Source organism: Desarmillaria tabescens, assembly GCF_030435595.1.
Source record: "Desarmillaria tabescens strain CCBAS 213 chromosome Unknown EV420scaffold_22, whole genome shotgun sequence".
NCBI classification, from domain to species: domain Eukaryota; kingdom Fungi; phylum Basidiomycota; class Agaricomycetes; order Agaricales; family Physalacriaceae; genus Desarmillaria; species Desarmillaria tabescens.
Window position 1 is genome coordinate 517,863 of NW_026848321.1, and position 15,476 is coordinate 533,338.

Genomic DNA, 15,476 nt, shown 5'->3' on the forward strand with positions numbered 1-15,476 from the left:
ATTCCGAGAAAATCAAAATCACGAAACGTCTCCCACAGGTTGTCCCTCCCAAATCAGACCAGGTATTGCCGAAATAAAGATCATTGTCAATGATGTGGTTTCTCCCGTTGTGTACGGACTATATTGGAATTGCGAACAATCGACTGACCTTCTCAGCAACGCCTTAGGTTTGATGGACTACCATGGGCCTCGGCATCTGCTATGATTGAAGTCAATAGAAAGGACACTGCTCGTTCTTGAGCGTCTTATTTCGACACTCTGGTCAGCTCGACACGTTCACTTTTCATGTAGAATTAAAGTTCAATAACTATAGAGCCTTGAAACTTCGAATCCTCATATACTCGGCTTCCAGGACTTATCGTCCCTTCCATGTCACAAGTCTCCAAGCACCCTCCTCTATCCCCGATACGCGCTAAGTCCTTCAAATTCACCCTGGCAATTTAACACTCTGGTCTCGTCAAATGATGGGTTTCCGTCCTGTTAAGGCTCTCCTTAGCGAAGCTCCCCCAACCCAAACACATTGCTATGACTCGCGGACGCAAGAAGGACCACACGATCCCATTGACTCGCTCGTTGGCTCAACAGCGCGACTACCGTGCTCGCAGAGCGCAATACATCGCCGACCTTGAGAAGAAGTGCCGGCTTCTTGAAATGGAGAATCACGACCTCCGACAAGAGTTGAGGTATTTGAGCGTACCCAGTCCATATGTCGTGAGTTGTGGAATTTGTGTCGCAAGGCAAATATATTCTCATTTGCTTCTACTATTGGCTCGTCATAGAACCGAGCATCTAGGCATGTCCTGTCTCCTGTGGTAGACCAGGAGCGGTCCAAGGCTGCGGCCGCTTTCTCAGACGCGGCATAGAGACCCCGATTCGGAGACCCTTCCCTCCCTCCCTCTTTGACCCCTTCTCTGACGCCGTCTTCTCCAACGAGTTCTAATACCACCACTGAGGTCAAAGAGAGCGATATGCTTTCAAAAGCAAAATTGTGCAGACGTGTACCCCGATTTCCGAGAGACCTTTTGCATGGTGAGGACGAGGGTTATGACCAGGTGCGTATATGTTTATCATTCGCTTTCGTGGATACCTATGCTCTGTTCCAGAATTCGTGACCATAGATGGCAGTATGAGGGCCCTTCTTAACAGTATAACTACGCCCGACGTTCTCCGTTAGACCATACCCTGGAATCCTACCTACCTACCACGCATCGCTTACCCCGGATTGTTGTAAGATACTAGCTTACATGGTCTGATAACATGACTGTTAAACTGAACATTTTTTCCCTATCATACAACTTGTAGCATACGTCGTCAAACTTGTACATCACTGAAAATATGTACGTATATAATATCCAGTCAAAAAAGCGTGGAGATGAGAGATGCTCAAGAGAGTAAACTGTAGACATTGGACACATACGGCCGTTGATTCATATGACCAGTACCACCCAGTACAGTCGCACCTCTGTTGGTTACATCGCTGAGGTGCGAAGGTGACCTTGATGCCCCCTGTCCCTGTCCTTGCTCGACTCTCTTCGCCATCTCGATCTTCTCCTTGAGCATACTATATTCCTGCTGAAGATCACCATGCTTCTTCAAAAGCCAGTTATAAGCCTTCTTCCACCCTGGGTTTTCCTCTCCGTTACCATGATTTTTGCACCGTTTGGCCGGAGGTTCAGAGTAGGTCGGAGTATCATTCCTTGAAGGCCTGGGGCGGGGACGGAGTGAGTATCCCTCAGTGCGATGGTTTGGTGTACATGGGAGTGGCGAGCGGAGAGGACTCAGGCTACGGAATATTACCGGGAGGTCCCGATCGTTATCTTCGTCTTCATCTATGTACGCGGGTCCTGGTACATTATTTGCAGATGAGAAATCAAAGAGATGGCTGACGTCGACAGCGGTCTTATCAATCAAAATTAGAATTAAAAACACGCGTGCGAATCTGAGGTTAACGCACGGGAGAGCTTGCACTGGAGGGTTCGTCACTGTTCTGCGACATGAAGAGGTTCTGGTGTACGGAATTTTAGGTCGATGAGTTTCCATGAATCAAGAGGAAAATATAAGTACCCGGCATATAAGAGACGCGTCGTCATCATCCGACTCCGAGTCTGATCCAGTCAAATCAATTGATTCTTGCTTCATCGTGGGTTTCCTGACCTGCAAATTTCGATTAAACACAGGTACGGAGCCAGTACGGAGGGTCCACATACATCCAACGAAAAATCTTCATCGTCTATAGTGAGGTCGATCGCCTCTTGTTTCAGTGGTTCAACCTTTATCTAGCGCAGAAAGATCAAGCCGGTGAGCTCGATGTCGCGTCTCAAGGTTATTCATACCTGTATGTTTTGGATACCATCTGAGGATGTAGACTTATCGATCTGCGAATTATAGGTGAGATAAGGTGTAGCATGTGGGGGGGAGCGGAAAGAAACAACCTTGGCAGACGAAACGTCTTCATCCGAACTAAGATCAAGGATCTCAGCTCTGGTATGTTTTACCTGGAGCAAGGAGGTTACCGACAGCCAGACCACTAGCAGGTCGAAAATATACGTACGTCGATTTGAGCGTGGTAGTCGCCTAAGAGGGGGATTTTGTGGTCCTCCATTTTGGTTGAAGATGGTCGGGGGGGCGAAGGAAGAACGGGAGCCGACAGAGATGAACCAATTGAAGGATCCTATTATATTGACACCGCATTGTTATTCAGAGAAGAACGCGAAGAGGGTAGCCGTATGTCAGAAAACGAAGGAGAAGATTTTCTATTGTGGTTCTGCCCGACTCAATTTAGGAAAGAAGAGACCAAAACCGTCAACCCTGGTCCTTCCAATTACGATCACCGAATGCTGGTGCTTCTGATTACATTCTAGAGTCGGTACGAAAACGCCACTTGCATTGTATACACCCGTTTGCATTTTTACAGCAGTTCGGTCATTCGACGCGTCCCCTTGTCTCTTAAGAATTTTGTCGTGGATGCCTTAAAAAGAGACAGTTATCGCGATTAGTTGCCAGGTCATGCGAATCCGCGTTCTATCTGATACGATGAAACATTCTTTGAGTATCGAATCACTGGTCGTCATGGTCGGTACTGGGAACTCAACTTCCCGTTACGCACTATTGATACATCTAAACACGCAAGTAAATCAGAATACGAAGAAAGTTTATGGAAAACATCGGAACTTAATAGAAGGCGTAGAGATGCAGAACCCCATGGTATTTAAGATGCCCTCCCAGCGTCTTCTCATGAGATACCGCTTCTGAATCCCTGACATGTAGGAGGACTGTGCTTGTATACCACGGGATTTCCTCTCTGAATACTCCTCAAAAAAGCCGAACACATTGGCAAAAATCTCCTTCAAATCCTAGAGGAGCGGCAGAGTAAGAGGACGTTCTTCCTGATCATGATACGTGGCTCACCTGGCGAACACGGGATGAGTCGTCTCCGCATGCATACTCTGCTACAGATCGAAAGGAACAGCAGCCTAAGGAAAACATAGAAGAATGACTCCAGATCGTGGCAGCAGAAGTGTTTCTGGCTTCTGTTGCGCTGAAGGTCCATGGTCACGAAGACGTTCCTTCGAGAACCTCCAAGCGTCCCTAGGATGGCTTTGATGTTGCTGGTTACATCCACGTTAGCAGAATTGTCCCAGACCTTAAAGATCTTGACGGGAATGTCGTCTATATGGTCGAACTTTTGCGTACAAACCAAAGCAATTGCTGCTATGCTTGTGCCAAATATATGCTTCACTCTCCACAGAGACACCCACATAAGAAAAGACGTTGAGGGGCTGAATGAGGTCAAACTTTCCATGTCGAGAGAAGAGACTGAGGAAGGAGAAGGTCAGTATTGCGCAGCAGGATTCTTGGAAGGCCACTTACAAGACACCAACGATTTGTAGTAACCAATCATTTTGAAGGAACGACCGGACAGAGACACTAGTGCTCAAAAATCGAGACAAAAAACGACGGCAGTATAGCAGCAGATACACGAGGGCTACCAAACAAAGACGCGCAGTTCCAGAAATCTTCACAAGGTCGGGTGTTGGCTGCAGTTTATATTCTCGAGCAACGATCATAGTATTACGGGCCCTGTCAATGATGGTTAGTGCTGACAGGTCTCCAAATAAGCTTATTCGATTCATACCATGGACCAAACGCCTCGGCATTATATGGCGCATTATTCAAGACTTTTTTAGCACCCAAGCAGCTCGCCGTTATGCAATGAATGGATCGCACCCCCAGCAGTACGTCGACAGGGTTCGTTGGTAAAAGAATACATGCCCTCAGGCTTTCTGAGGCATCTCGTACAACATGGTGACGCCCACCCTTCATGATGAGGTCCTGCTGATTCCTGGTAACGGACCCAAAAAAGTCTAGACGATTATGGTCGCCGCTCTGAGCAAGCACGGCGACAATAGAACGACCTCAAATCTACATTAGCCGAAGAATAAAACAATGAAAATTCCCCAAAGCAGAATACCTCTCTTTGAAATTCCACCGATCCCATATGATGATCCAAAGAGCCATACCATAACGAGAGACTCCTTCTGCAGTGTACAGTCAGAACATGTCTATTCTTGATGCTCGATGCGACACACTGTAGTTATCGAGTCTGGAGGTTGAGGCCGAGGATTCATCACACAGGTGCGGAGACTTACCATCCTTGTTTAAACGGGCCTAGTCAGAGCAACACTGATCCACGAGGATAGGAAGAAATTCTGCTATAAAATCTCATCTTCCTGGAGGCTTATACTTTCGGACGCGCCGGATGGAGGTGACGGTTGCGTTACAAGTACGGGCCGGCCAGAACTGGCTTACGAATCCCCGGCTCGAGCGGCTTGAAGCCGAGAGCCGCGGCAACACTGCCTACACGGTGGCGCGGTTTTCAGCATCCATCACTATCGCCCCACCCCGTACTTAAGAATACGACGGTTGTGTCTATTTATCCGTCATCCGCAGGGAATCCATTATCGTTTCTCTTGCGCGCCAAATACTACCACCTCGGATCCATGCCATTGGCTCACGTCATACCGTTATCGAGACTTCTTGGCCCCTTGCTGGCGTTCCATTATCTGTTTTCACCAGCGGTCATTAAAATTTGAGAGACATTGAAATCCCTTTAAGCTGGTGGTCATGGCGTTGTGCTTTCAACATCCAAATCTTTCTCAGTGGGTCTGTCGAACTGGATGGTATAGGGCAATGTCCTGTGGACGTCAGGGATTAATGTATTTATATACATTTTCACTCATAAGTCGCTCCGTATGGGTCGCAACGGCGAGATCATGGTTGCAACTATCATGGTGAGCGCCGTTAGCGGCGGTATCCTGCACGTGTAAGGCCTGGAGATCGTACCACAGCTGCTCCCGTTTGACCAGCCGACGACTATTCACTGCTACTTATGACTTTGAATCAGGTGAGGCGGACACAAGGCACGTATGTCATGGAATCTTTGGGTGTCTATTTGCCTCGTATTGCCTTTGTCAGAGGGCTGAATGCCAAGATTCTGGCGTCAATCACTAGTGGATTTATCGATGTCATCTTTTACCTGGTGTCTTCCGCGTATAGCCTTGTCAGATCTAGGAGAATCAGACAACATGTATAGGTAAGCTGCAAACTCGGCATGTTAACTGTAAAATTTCTGAACGGACTAATGCTCGCTTAGATTCTTCATGTTGCTATTCAGAAGACTAGCACAGTCCATGCAGGTTTGCAGATCGGTTCATTTGCTCATATGAACCGTCGACTTCTAATCGCTCGCCCTAAAATTACCGGCAGAAGCAGATACTTCTGTATTAGTAAGAAATCCTCACCCCTCGGAATCACATTATCTGACATCCTGTGCCCATCAGTGTCAATGAATCAGTAGGCCTGTTCTAAATTTTATATCTTTATGTAAATACGGGAGCTTTAGTGCTACATAAGGGTAGATCTCGAGTTCAGTCCACAAATCTCCCAAACTCTTCATCATGTCAGCCGAACAAGTATCAATTGCGGTGCTCAACCAGGCCCTATTGGGAGCCTTCGGGCATGGTCAGTATGCATACTGATGCATATACACGTTTACTGAACGGGCTGAGACAAAACAGGCATCCATACTTGCATTGTGGTATTCGCTTTATGGGCAATATGTATGTCGGTCTCCAATTTCGCAGTACTGTGCATGATACAAACATCAATAGTCTCGACCAAAGAACGCCGGCCCAAAGCACGAAACATCATGGTTTTCGTCATTGTATGTTTGTATATCTTCGCCACGCTTTATGTGGCCTCAGATTGGATTTACGCTATCGACTACTCTGTCGGGAAGGAAAGTGGAAGCCTTAGCTTTGTTCTCTACCGTTGGTCGGGGGTCGTGTTTATTTTGAACCCTAGCATTGCTGATGGTATCACGGTCTGTTATGATCATGTTGATAGTCTCATTTTTAACATGTACTGACCCTTACGCACTGTAGATATGGCGCTGTTGGATTATCTGGGGCCGTCGTTGGTCAGTCGTTATATTGCCAATTTCACTTTTTCTGGCTCAACTAGGTACGAGACTGTAACTTTTTTCTTCCATTACATCACCAATCTCTTTTCACAGTCTGTGGCTGCGTCGAATTCCGATACATTTTAAATTATACAATTATCGGATACTCGCCCTCGGAACTCAATTGGACAATGATATTCCTCTCCTGCTCCTTAGGAACTACACTTTGGTGCACCATACTCATAATCTACCGTATCCTGACAGTCACAAAGTACACGGACGATAGCACCAGTACACGCATCTACCGCCGAATCGTCGAGATTCTAGTTGAATCCGCCTCGCTCTATGTCATTGGCTTGATAGGGTTTATGGTTTTAGTCACTCTCAACGTGATCATATCTCTTTACCCACGAACTTTGTTTCTTTCCGTAGCTGTTCGTCACCATTCCATCTTTATGAAAGGGTCCCGATATACTGACGTCCCTTTATGAAGGCGATCTCACCCACACTTATCGTGGCACGTGTTGCATCGGGGAACGCACGACCTAATGACAGCTGGCGAGCGGGAAATAATAATGCCTCTTCCTTACGGTTTCGGTCTACGGTTCGCTCAATAAGCGTGGATCCTGATGACGAGTTATCTGCCAATATCGACCTGGAACATGGTGCTTCGGAGTCGACTAATAACTGCCAGCCCGAGGGCATTGTAAATAGCGAAAATGGATCTGGCGAGCCGGAGAACAGGGTGACGGAGGGTACTTAGAATAATTTAGATGTCGCCATTTTCGTCGTCGCTGGCAGAATTATTCCAGTTATTAAGCATCCTGATGGTCGAGCGTTTGCATGTATAAAAAACGAAACTGTTGCCATGCTCGTGCCAAATATATGCTTCACGCAATTCCACGGAGACGCCCATGTGAGGTTAGATGGCGAGAGTCTGAACGAGGTCAAACTTTTCTCCGTCGAGAAGATACTGGGGAAGAATAACGTCAGTAACATGCAGCATGAGTCCACGAAGGCCGCGTACCAGGAGACGCCGACTTGCGGTATATCGCGATGTTATGGCCATTGCGGGACTTGCTGTGAAACAGATTAATTGCAGTGATCTCATGAGAGGAGTCATATCACTCACCAATACCAGAAATTGAAATTTGTTGGGGCCATACCGCACATGGGTATCGTGCGGGGCAGTCAAGACTATAGATTAGCCCTTGACATAATTCCGGGAAAACTGTGTTGGGATTTGGCAATCCGGCATCATGCCGAGTTCACTTATTAAGGTAGAAGTCATAGGAAAAGCATGGAAAGTTCTAGTAAAAGTACATTTAGTATAAAAGTAGGTACTTTAGCATAGATCCTCATGCGTTTGCAGAGCTCAGCCAAGCGCAATACTATTGGCTTGCTACCGTGCATGTGACACTGGGAACGAACCGATACCCCGTTTTCCAACAAACTGTGCATCCAATACCTATGCATCGTGAGTCGGGAATATGACACGGCGACTGATACGCGTTGAACGCGTAAGCTGACGTGCTAGAACTATATCGTAAGAAAACTGCCCATAGCAGACTGGCTTCTGGCACACAGTTTCTCGTGAGTCGGTATGCACCGCTTCAAAGGCTACTTTTAACTCACAGGAAGTCACTGATAACAGGATACGCCCTTGTGGAGTGCGCTTCTTCAGATAGGCAGCTCTGAGTCTCTGATGGCCTTGTTGGATGTGGAATGCATTGGGAACGACAGTACAAATTTCGGGGTGACCTTGTTTATGCACGTTGAAAACATGGTTCAGATATTAGCAGGAGATAAGTGTATTTTGTTCTGTAGTGTTATGTAAATGAATACCAACTTTTCTACGTGCAAATCGATCCGTTCAGAAAATTGTCACCAGACATTGACCAGACATCTCGCGTGATGACCCAAATATGGGCATCACCTCCACCGTTTCACGAACTTTCAAATCAACTGCGTCTACATCTACCGTGATTACATACATGTGCAGTTCGTCCTAGCGATTCTTTTCCAAAACGCGACCTCCAAGAACTTTGCACGTTGCCCATGTGAACTCGGCCTCCCACTCATCCAACCATACTTCACAAGTTGTACACCTCAACCCAGCACCATTCTGGGTTGCCAGGAAACGCTATGGGCAATTCGTCAGATATCCATGCATGTGATATCGCCAATATCACATGCGTGGGTATCTTATGAGGAGCGCATGGATTTCCGGATGCCCAAGGTGAGCATTAGTGCTGATCCCCAACTGATCCCTAAAGATACGAGCCCTGGTCTCATCCGGATCGAGATGTTGAACCTCGGAGCGGAGTATGTGTGGCGAGATGCTCTGTATTTGAAGCAATCAGGCGGGATTAGGGAGGATCTACGCATAGAAGAGTGGAAAGTCGTTGTGCCCACCACCGGATCCATCTATCGCAGACCTAGTCTTTCGTGCCTTCCCAGCTACGAGAGATGGGAGGGAGCAGAAGAGCAAAGGTAGGCTCGGCGAGGTCAGGCTGCGGTTCGTTGTACAGGAACTGGACAACATTTCCAGTGTCCTAGACGAGGAGGGAAGAGGGTCGTCTTGAAGGGAGATGTTGGGGCTGTCGGACGAGAACAAGGAAGTATCGGCGTCTAGGTACGAGACCAGTAGTAGATTAGACTCTGTCGATGCGACAGGAAGTCAGTACACTTACATCTAGGGCAAGCTCATCGAGGCGGTGGTGAGGAAGAGACGGGTCATGCTTGGGTCATCCAGCATAAAACTTGGAAGTTGCCGGTTGGTTGCCGGTGTGGCACAGCCACTCTTTCCTTTTTGTTTCTGTTTTTCCAGTCGCTTATCTCTGCTTGCAGCTTCACTCGTTTCAGCAGCTTGCGGAGGATGTTGGAGAAATTCCATGCTCAATTCAGACCCTTTTTTTCCCTGCTGGACCTGTGACTACGAAAAGACTCTGACCTGGTCTGACAATCGGACGGCTCGTTCCTTTTCTTTTTTTACAGGAGGTGCCTACACATATACTGTGCTATAAATGCTCAATATTTTCGCAAATGCTACGAAAAGAGATTCCTCAGGAAACGATTTACATCTTTCTGTGGCTCGGAATCGAGCAAGCCTGTCCGTCCCTGAACCTACTAATCGTCTCTTTTTCGCAGTCATGATGCCCTGAGAAATTTGCAGATTTTCGCGTCGGTGCTTTAATGTTTTTAAACGTAGAATGACTTCTTATTAATGTGAATATTGCAATTATGCCTACAAGGATTTCCCTTGCTCACTACTCCTTGTGCAGGTGGTCTGGCTCCTGAGGATAGCAGGTGCAAGAAAGTCTTTGCTGAGCTCAGGCAAAGGGTCCTTAGTCATGATAAGGGATGTTTGATAGGTAAGTGTCAATATTAAGTTAACCTTCGCGTTTCTTTTTCTCTGGCCCTTATGACAACGAAGGAATCTGCCTTTGTCTGAAAATCCAATCGCTAAGTCTTGTTTCTACAGGTGGCTGGTGCCTGTATTTACACCCAGAAATGCCTAGTGCTGCTAACAGATATCTTGCGAGACCTTGTTTCGTGAATCAAACCGACCTCAGAGCATCCTTCGCTCGACTGCAGATCGTTTCAGTTCCACATCAAAACACAGCTGAGAATTGGCATCGGTGGTGTAAAACTTTGGATGGTGTTGTCATATGCATACGAACGATCTTGCTCACCGGTTTCTCGCACAGGTGGTCTGGCTGAAGTGGATGACGACAGCCTTTGTGCGGGCTATCCTTAGCAGGGACTAGAGACGTTAGAAAGTGCATATCTGATATTTATCATGCCTTTTTTATGTAACTGATTTTCTGGTTCAGCGTCCAGATGCATCGGAACAGCCATGACTGTAACGTTCTCAACGGAGAGATCCTTCGTAGCCTCAAACATAAGTAGGACTCCGAAGGAGATGTCAGCTGTACACGCTGTTACACATCTGTATGATGTAGATGCGACGCTAGTCCCGTTCCTATGGACAACGAAGGCACCGCCTAATGATATTCAGCTCATTGTCGAGACGCCTAGGAAAATATCCTCTCAATTCTACTAAACCGCCTTGGCCCAACATCAGGATACGATTGCACCATGACAAAATTCAAATCTCATGAGCGACACGTTCGAAGCGTGTCGATCTTTCAAGCATTCAAATTCTACCCTCTCTTCCGCCGCCTGCCCGCTCTTCACTAGATTATTACTCTGCTCCTTAGGACGCGTGGTATGTCTCGACGCGTCAGTCACGCAAGCAGCCGACGATCGAGGAACGATCGGGGGGTATGAAACCAGCCATAGATCGGAAAATCCAACATTATAAATCTTGACTTGGAGCCACCACCATGTTTATCTACTCGGTCCTCTTACTCAGCGCCCTCACACTGATTATTTCCAGGTCTCTATACAGCCTGTCCATGACCATCGCTGACGTCAGTCGGCGGTTGGCACGACCGTCTGTCATAGCAGACATCTTTCAAGTCGCCTATGGCTCATTTGACCACAATCCTACCCTTGTATCCTTAGAATATCTTCCAAGCGTGGCTATCGATGTCGTTGAGCCAATCGTCTTCGAGACGATGGTCGCCGCCTCCGTTTCAGAGCCCTCCTCGACACCGGCTTCGACAACGCCCGTCATCTCCCCGCCTGATAAGGCAGTGGCTGCAGCTCGCCCTGCCCTCCTCCCGCCTATGGTCCCGCGCGCTTCCTCAAACTCGATGATGGTCATGGTATCAACGCTATTAACGATCCTACTGGTAGTCTCTGTTGTCACTGTGGTCCTCAACTGGGCGTCTAAGCGATCCCTCCGTCGCTTTGCATCTACTCCAGTCTCTTTCTCGCCGCCTTCTTATGTCACTGGTTCAAGTGCCCGAACGCTTTTCCTAACCCTCGTGTTCGTTGTCACGGTCGTCATTACGCTGGGTCTGTTGATCATCCAGAGCCTCTTTGAGAGCGATACCGCTACGTTCGATATCCTGCGCATTGTTCTGTTTGTCCAGGTAGGAATGACGGGAATCTACACCATGGTATCCGCCCTATGGTACATTGTGGAGAGATGCATGGCAATTAAGGAAAGCAGAATTGGCCAAGGCGAGGTTGCTGCCGCGGAGGGAGGAGATGACGAAGAACAGGAACTAGGTTCACTGCCGGTTTCAAACCTTCATGTGAGTGTCATATACCATGAATTAACCCACATTTGTTCATTGTTCCTTCCAGGCATTGACAAATATGGTGTCCCTACGATCAGAGAACTTGGCGCGCAGTCACAGTACAATGTACATGTCCACGGAGAGCTCCGATGTGAGTACTACACAGAACACATGTCTAACGGTCACTGATATTTGTCTTTTCAGCGCATACCCCAGGATTTATTTTCATCATTCCACTCTGCAATAGCTCGAACCCCGCTGGATAAACTACGCCGGGACGTTGCTGAGTACGAAAAGGACCTCGATGTGAGTTTGAGACTGCTTTCTCTTGCTGAACGTGCTAACGCGTGGCTTGTAGACGTTATTGGTCACCGACCTTTTCATGAATCCCCGTAAAGTGCCCTCGACAAGTGCGAGTGTGCCTACAGTTGTTCACGTACCGGAACAAAGTGTCGCGGTGAGCATCGTTGAATGGTTATCTTTATACACCTGCTGATAGGTGATGTTGTGTAGAACATGTTTGCGGCTCACCCATTCCCTGACCGGCCGACGATCCCTGCCCTACGGGCAGTAAATTCATCGATTTTGTTACAACAAAGAACATCATAGACGTTCGCGTTGTTGCAACAATTTAAATTTCGTAACTGATGTACAATGAATAGAAATACAATCTTAAAATCCCGTCATTTGTGTTGTACTGGTGAGTATAGCCCACGATGGTAACCCGGCTGCCCAAGTGTGCGAAGGGCACACACTGACAGGCTACAGCTGTGGGTCGGAATCTTGGTTGTCTGGTGTTGCAGATCGCGTGCCAGAAGCAACTGGCAATGGGTTGGCGCTACACTGACCATTTGTGACAAATCAATGTCGCAATTAAAGAAGAATGCATACAACACCACTGGGATCGAGTGATTTACCAGGTGTTCATCATTGGAACTGCTCATGATTCTATGAGCCTATGAGTTCACGGTATGGTATGACAACAGATTGGGCGCGTACCTGTTGCAGAAATATTACTGGCTGCAAGGACGATGGCGAGCGGTGATGGTAGCGACGATGATGTGGCGTGGCAGTGATATGCCACCAGCATGGGTGCCGCAAGCGGAGCTTGTTGGAAGCTCTTTGGGTGGGGAGCCCTCTGTGTCTCCTGCAGAGAACTCTCTTTCGCATGTCTATCTGGGCTTATAACGCAATAGATTGGATGAGGAATCAAACCGATGTAAAGGACGGATTGACAACAATTGATAACCGAAATGGTCCAGGCACAATACACGTGGTGGCTGTGTGGACTGAGCCACCGCGTAGCGTCTTTGTCTTCACCACCTACTACTTTCACTCACCACCACCACCACTACTGACAAAGACTCTACTGTGGCTCTTTGCCGCTCTCATTATACAGTCTCCTCTCGATACCTCGACATTCATCTCGGCACTTGTCCAACAGCCCAACACTTGTCTCAATGACACGAAATTGGTTCTGTTCACCGTTAGCATTATCCTCGCGGGTGGCACAAGGAAGTGCGCCATTTTATTAAAGTGAGGGGTTGTTAGATTTGTCTGTTGCTAAACTTAATTGATTTGCATAATCACAACGGTCAAACAGTCCTGCTCACGTCAACCTTACCAAGCGAGCTCAGTTTACAGGCGGTGGTGGTTGTGATGGGCCGTATTGCAGGTCAACCGTCAAACGTGTTGCAACGCGAAGGGATAGATAGTAAATTATGTAGATGTCAATAAATACACGAAAATAGTGCGTTGTAACGCGTTGCAACAGGTGCAACATCTAAGATGTTGTGGGGTTGCAACAAAACCCATGAAAAGTCAGCTACGGGACCCATCCCGTGGTGATGACGAAGAGCGAATTAGGGCACCCTCAATGGAGCGGCCGAGAAATCCAATGCTTCAGGACTCGTTGTCCTCAGACGGATCCATTACGGGCACGCCTGTGCCGTTGCCCTCCTTGCTTCCAAATCTCTCCCAGCAAATGGGAAACAAGGGTCAAGGGGTGAGGGAAACGGTGAGCATCGTCACTTGATTAATGTGGTACACCTGCTGATAGGTATGAAAAGGTCATGGCTCAGCCATTGGAGAGGCCATCGAACCCAGTCCTGCGGTCGACATCTGAGGCACCGACGGTAATGACTGTTCGTCGGCCCACACTTCCAAGGCCGTCTCGGATGAAGGTGCCCTCTCAGCGAAAGGCGATAATTTCTGTCAACCCGGTTCAGATGATTGGACCATCCCGCATCCCCAAGCCGACGTCCTCTCGCATTCCGATCCCCGGGAGGGTGCAGCGACCGGGGAAGGCTTTACCGCCATCCGTCCCCTTGCTGCATCCGAACCAGCGAACCCCCATGCCCCGCCGTCCTCCCGTTAGTACGCCTACGATGCGCCAGTGGGAAAAAAGTGCCATTCATGCGAACCCAAGTCGGGCACATCTCCCGATGCCACACTGTGTTCCCCTCGTTGCGGCTACCATGCGCCAGCGGGACAAAAGCGTCAGTGCCGCCCGCCAAGCACCTCGCTTCGTGAGCTTTCATTCTGTTTGACTGTATTTTTATTGTTCTGACTTTATTCCTAGATTCCTTGTCCCGAAAACCCTTGATGAACTCACCACCGTTATAAAATGACGAACGCTTGAAGATGACAAGGATATCAACTAAACCAATTACTCAATACTATGTCGTAGCGTTGGAATTCATTAGGGATGATCAGCGGTGAATTGGGGTCGACGGGCTCTGGTGCATGCAGCTGGTCACCGGAGGAGGGCTGGTTCGCTGACGAGCTTACCAGTCCTTCCTCTATCCCTGGCATACGAGGAACCTTGGAGACAGTGTGGTCGATGGGCTATCACTGTTCTCTGAGGGCCTCGGAAGGATGGTTAGCTGTCGACGGGTAGTTGACTAGTCCTGTTATGCCTTTACCAATACTTTGCATCGACGACAAACTATTACATCCTATGATATCCTCGTTGTCTCTTGCGCCTTGTCAGTTCTCGGTTCTCATCCCCATCTTTGGAAATTCGATTCAGGACATCCGCGCGCGCGCTCGTATCTTACGAGATCTTTATATCATCTTTTTCCCGACGTGCATATCTTTTTGTCGACACCCTACCCCTCCTTAGGCTATCATTGTCCATATCTATTGCATTGATCCTTCTGGACCTGCATATTGGTCCTTTGGTGTTGAGCCTCAGCCTATCATCTTCGCTATCGATCACTGCTATTCAGCCTATCACTATCACTATCGATACTTCGACACCCCGTAACCCCATTTCTCTCTACTTTCAACGTGCATATCTCTTCATCGACATCCTACATTTCCACATCCTATCTTTATTCATATGTATTTCGATGCCTTCGGACCCAAATAACATCCGTCGGCGCCTATCTTCAGCCTACCATCATCCCTATTCATCCCTTCTATTCTCCTATACCTCTATTTCCGACGTGCATATCTCTTCGTCGCATCCTACACCCCCAGCCTATCCTGATTCCTATCTATAATTTCGATGCTTTCGGGCTCGAATAACATCTATCCTCGGTGCCTATCCTCAATCTATGACCATCATCGCTATTCCTCGCTTCTACTTGTTGGAAGTACAGAGGAGAATGTGTGTGAGAGAGAATTAATTAGCCTCTTGAGGGAGAGGCATCGTACTTAAATACAAGTTGTACTACTTCTAGAATTTACTACGGATTACTATATGTGTCTACTATTGCAGTTAAATGTTCATGCCGCTTAGTCATGCCGAAGCTTCGAGTGCATTCTAGCACTAACTCGGGATTGCTATCCCAACACTCCCCCTCAATTCCGAGTCCCTAGAATACCTGCAGATAAATATTCATGTAATGGTCTTGGTA

At 47.8% G+C, this 15,476-nt stretch overlaps 5 protein-coding genes across 5 annotated transcripts; 4 read left to right on the plus strand and 1 right to left on the minus strand.

Annotated features, from left to right (window-relative positions):
• Positions 1–525: 525 nt before the first annotated feature.
• Positions 526–863, plus strand: EV420DRAFT_1644097 (uncharacterized protein; the record flags this gene model as incomplete). The annotated part of the gene is made up of 2 exons (XM_060477595.1): positions 526–711; positions 780–863. The coding sequence occupies 2 exons, from the start codon at positions 526–528 to the stop codon at positions 861–863; spliced, it is 270 nt and encodes an 89-aa protein (XP_060329668.1).
• Positions 864–1,099: 236 nt separating this feature from the next.
• EV420DRAFT_522322 (uncharacterized protein) lies at positions 1,100–2,278 on the minus strand. The gene is made up of 4 exons (XM_060482465.1): positions 2,208–2,278; positions 2,065–2,154; positions 1,955–2,005; positions 1,100–1,899 (listed from the first exon to the last, which is right to left on the minus strand). Exons 2-4 carry the CDS (start codon positions 2,137–2,139, stop codon positions 1,384–1,386), a joined length of 642 nt encoding a protein of 213 aa, XP_060329669.1. The 5' UTR covers positions 2,140–2,154; positions 2,208–2,278; the 3' UTR covers positions 1,100–1,383.
• A 3,679-nt stretch (positions 2,279–5,957) lies between these two features.
• Positions 5,958–7,223, plus strand: EV420DRAFT_1644100 (uncharacterized protein; the record flags this gene model as incomplete). Its single annotated transcript, XM_060477596.1, has 6 exons — positions 5,958–6,021; positions 6,078–6,119; positions 6,171–6,382; positions 6,444–6,522; positions 6,575–6,894; positions 6,954–7,223. The coding sequence occupies 6 exons, from the start codon at positions 5,958–5,960 to the stop codon at positions 7,221–7,223; spliced, it is 987 nt and encodes a 328-aa protein (XP_060329670.1).
• Positions 7,224–8,312: 1,089 nt separating this feature from the next.
• On the plus strand, positions 8,313–9,257 carry EV420DRAFT_1550432 (uncharacterized protein). Its single transcript, XM_060473447.1, has one exon. The coding sequence runs from the start codon at positions 8,628–8,630 to the stop codon at positions 8,955–8,957; it is 330 nt and encodes a 109-aa protein (XP_060329671.1). The 5' UTR covers positions 8,313–8,627; the 3' UTR covers positions 8,958–9,257.
• Positions 9,258–11,197: 1,940 nt separating this feature from the next.
• On the plus strand, positions 11,198–12,196 carry EV420DRAFT_522561 (uncharacterized protein). Its single transcript, XM_060482466.1, has 4 exons — positions 11,198–11,628; positions 11,681–11,764; positions 11,818–11,919; positions 11,972–12,196. Exons 1-4 carry the CDS (start codon positions 11,470–11,472, stop codon positions 12,107–12,109), a joined length of 483 nt encoding a protein of 160 aa, XP_060329672.1. The 5' UTR covers positions 11,198–11,469; the 3' UTR covers positions 12,110–12,196.
• The last annotated feature ends 3,280 nt before the right edge of the window (positions 12,197–15,476 follow it).

Excerpts from the sequence above, each read along its gene's own strand:
- EV420DRAFT_1550432 (XM_060473447.1), top strand. The coding sequence starts at position 8,628 with ATGCATGTGATATCGCCAATATCACATGCGTGGGTATCTTATGAGGAG.
- EV420DRAFT_522561 (XM_060482466.1), top strand. The coding sequence starts at position 11,470 with ATGACGGGAATCTACACCATGGTATCCGCCCTATGGTACATTGTGGAG. Across the intron at positions 11,629-11,680 it reads TGCCGGTTTCAAACCTTCAT|GCATTGACAAATATGGTGTC; the intron begins GTGAGTGTCATA and ends TGTTCCTTCCAG. Across the intron at positions 11,920-11,971 it reads AGTACGAAAAGGACCTCGAT|ACGTTATTGGTCACCGACCT; the intron begins GTGAGTTTGAGA and ends CGTGGCTTGTAG.
- EV420DRAFT_522322 (XM_060482465.1), bottom strand. The coding sequence starts at position 2,139 with ATGAAGCAAGAATCAATTGATTTGACTGGATCAGACTCGGAGTCGGAT. Across the intron at positions 2,006-2,064 it reads ACGCGTCTCTTATATGCCGG|AACCTCTTCATGTCGCAGAA; the intron begins GTACTTATATTT and ends TCCGTACACCAG. Across the intron at positions 1,900-1,954 it reads CCTCCAGTGCAAGCTCTCCC|ACCGCTGTCGACGTCAGCCA; the intron begins GTGCGTTAACCT and ends TTGATTGATAAG.